General features: G+C 44.2%; 1 protein-coding gene across 1 annotated transcript; it reads right to left on the reverse strand.

The window, feature by feature from the left end:
• Positions 1-723: 723 nt before the first annotated feature.
• On the reverse strand, positions 724-2,402 carry rassf10b (Ras association domain family member 10b). The gene has a single exon (XM_059357837.1). It carries the CDS (start codon positions 2,351-2,353, stop codon positions 1,034-1,036), a length of 1,320 nt encoding a protein of 439 aa, XP_059213820.1. The 5' UTR covers positions 2,354-2,402; the 3' UTR covers positions 724-1,033.
• Positions 2,403-2,960: the final 558 nt, after the last annotated feature.

Below are 2,960 nucleotides of genomic sequence, written 5' to 3' on the forward strand. Positions count from 1 at the left end.
ATATCTCATTGTGCACAAAAGGAACCCAGAATGTGTCCATTGTAATAGTTTAATTGTGCAATAAAAGCTTGTGTATATGGATAGCTGTAGCGGTCCTAGTAATGGCATAATACATCCAAAAATATAATAAAAAGAACAATTTTCGAATATGTCCTAAAAATGTTGAAAAAAAGTCATACTATAGCATGTTGAAATTTTTCGTGAAAAAGTCGTAAAATTTTAAATGCCTCAATAGTCTCAAAATGGTCTTTTTATGGTCTGTTGATACATGTAGTAGGGTTACTTTTCCAGAACTAACAGAAAAACACCATATTTTGAGATGTCAAAAATTTGAAACTTAAAAAGAAATGGTCATACTATTGCATGTTGAAATTTTTTGTGAAAAAATCGTAAAAATTTTAAATGTCCCAATACTCTCAAAATGGTCTTATTGTACTCTGTTGATACATGTAGTAGTAAAAATTTTGAAAAAACAAAACAAACAAAACAGAAAAACACCAATTTGAGATGTCCATATTTTGAAATTTGAAATAAAAAGTCATAATGGTTCATTTATGTCTTTGATGTCTTATGGATAGCTTTTTTTTTTAAAGATCATTCTCACTATACTGCACTTTCAAAATAAAAAAAGTAATTGTGCACAAAAATGAGAAATTTCATTGTTGTGCAAAAATAATTATTGTTGGTAAGTCTCATTGTTTCAATCAGTGTATTTATATCTTCCAAATATATTTAAATGAGATTTTTAAATCAGCTAAAATAAAGGTTTTGAATGCCTAAATATAATCTTTGCAGTTTTTTAATGTGCCCCTCTGATTAAACACTGGCCCCTGCTTGGCCCCCCACAGTAAAATTAGTCTAGAACCGCCACTGGACCAGTTTAAGAAGGATGTTATTAAAATGTGTGATGTAGTCTACAAAGATTATTTTTGAAAAAAAACGCCATGAAGAAAGATAAGAGTAAATCTGATCCCTGAGACTGCAGAAGTTCATTCTTTTTCTGTACTTAAAAAATGATTAAGAGTGAGATAATCTAAACCAGTGACTCCCACACTGGGTGGCTGTCTGAGTCCTGGCTGTGCAGAGAACTTAAGCCAGTGTCTGAGTCGTCGTCGTTCACACTGTGGGCTTTGGACAGACCTCTGGCCTGCTCCACCCACTCGCTCTTCCTCTCCAAAGTGCTCATCATCCCCATCTTATCATCTGTCCCGCGGCCACATCCCTCCTCGCTGCCCGTCCCTTCCTCTATGTCCAGAGAGTTCACTTTCTCCAGCAAATCCCTCATCTCCTTCTCCCTCGCCCCGCAAATCTCCTGGGTCAGCTCTAAATCGCTCCTAATAGCTTCTAAATCCGTGTTGAGGCGCAGCCCGATGTATAAACTCGCATCCAGTTGCGTTCTGATCCTCTCTTCCTCCAAAAGCAGCTCGTTTTCTGACGCTGCGTCCTGCGCGCCCTCGCTGCGCTCCGCGTCTCTGCTGTGCAGCTCCTCCGTCCTGCGCTGCATCCAGCGCTGGTTCAGCTCCTCTTGCATCTGCACCGTGTAAATGTCTATCAGGGCCTCCTGCTCCCACAGCTCCTCTTGCAGCCTCACCACCTCCTCACACTGCCGGACGTACTCCTCAAACTTGGCCAGAGTCTCCGCTGACACTTTGTCTCCCTCCTGGCTGGACGCCACAGCAGCAGCAGCATCCACTAAATACGTGTCCTGCACATAGTTGACCCCGTGTCTCTTGATTCTGTCAAAGTGCACCTTTGCTTCGCACCTTTCTATGTCCGCATCCAGCTCTGTAATCCTCTGGACCTGCTGGCGGATCGTGTGATCCTGAGAAATCACAAGATGCACCAAAGTCTCCATCTTCCCCGCAGAGGACGCGTCTTTCTGCGCCTTCTTCTTGTTGATCTTCTCCAACTTTCTGAACGCTTTCCGGACGATCCGGCGCTGTTTCTCGGGCGGGATGCCCCCCATGGGAGCCCGCGTTGTCCCCTTGGTGACACAGGGGCTCTGTTTGCTGAGCACCACGCGCGCCTCTGCGCTCCGGGCGGCTCCGTGGTTCGCCAGAGACGCGTCGCTTTTCACCAACACAAACTTCACGTTCCTCTGCTCCTCTCCCCACGCCACCCACAGCCGCAACATCTTGGTTTTGTTGGGTAAAATCCTCTCGAAGCCTCTCCATTTCTCCACGATGCAGTAAGTCTGCGGGCCCGGCGCCGCGGAGAGGCCCGGCTGAGAGTTCTGGTCCTCCAGGAGAACTTTGACAACATCAGCGCAGGTTGTGCGCTTCGACAGGCCGAAGACGAACTTCTCCTCCCGGCAGACCCACACCGATATCTTACACTCCTCCGACTCCATCATGGACGTCTGCTAAACCTTGTTTCTTCAGAAAAAAGTCATTCTTAAAATAGATTTAAATCCTCATGCACCGTGTCCAAACTCCTCTCCTCGCTGTGCATGCGCGCTGCGTCCCAGACGCGTCTGAGAAGTTGCTGATGGAGCTCCATGTGTCCCTGTGAGCTCTGTCCTCCTGGGGACAAGTCAAGCTGCGCCCTCACGAGACAACCCTGCCTCTGCTCTGGTCACATGACTTCCTCCTGCAGGTTGCTATTTTCTTCAGAAGATTGTTGTTGTATCCACTGAGCTTTGATAAAACCTTCCGGGATTATGTATACATTTCTTATTTAATCCCTGACCTTTAACAGAGTGATTAACCCTCTGAACCTCAAGCTGTTCCACGGCGTCTTTTGCTCTCTCTTTTCCTTTCTTTTATTTTTTTTTATTTTTACATTTTGTCCTTGAATTTCACTGCAATATATCAGTCCTGAGGTTGTGTGGTATCAGCACAATCATGGCTAGAAGTGTGAACAAAATGAACAAAATCAAACATGTCTTTTGTGCAGAATAACACAGTTACAAAGAAATCAATTAAATGATTTTAATAAAGAAACACAAGTTGAATTTCTCT

The sequence above is a fragment of the Centropristis striata genome, chromosome 2, assembly GCF_030273125.1.
Source record: "Centropristis striata isolate RG_2023a ecotype Rhode Island chromosome 2, C.striata_1.0, whole genome shotgun sequence".
Classification (NCBI taxonomy): domain Eukaryota; kingdom Metazoa; phylum Chordata; class Actinopteri; order Perciformes; family Serranidae; genus Centropristis; species Centropristis striata.

Coding starts and splice junctions, on each gene's coding strand:
- rassf10b (XM_059357837.1), bottom strand. CDS start 2,353: ATGATGGAGTCGGAGGAGTGTAAGATATCGGTGTGGGTCTGCCGGGAG.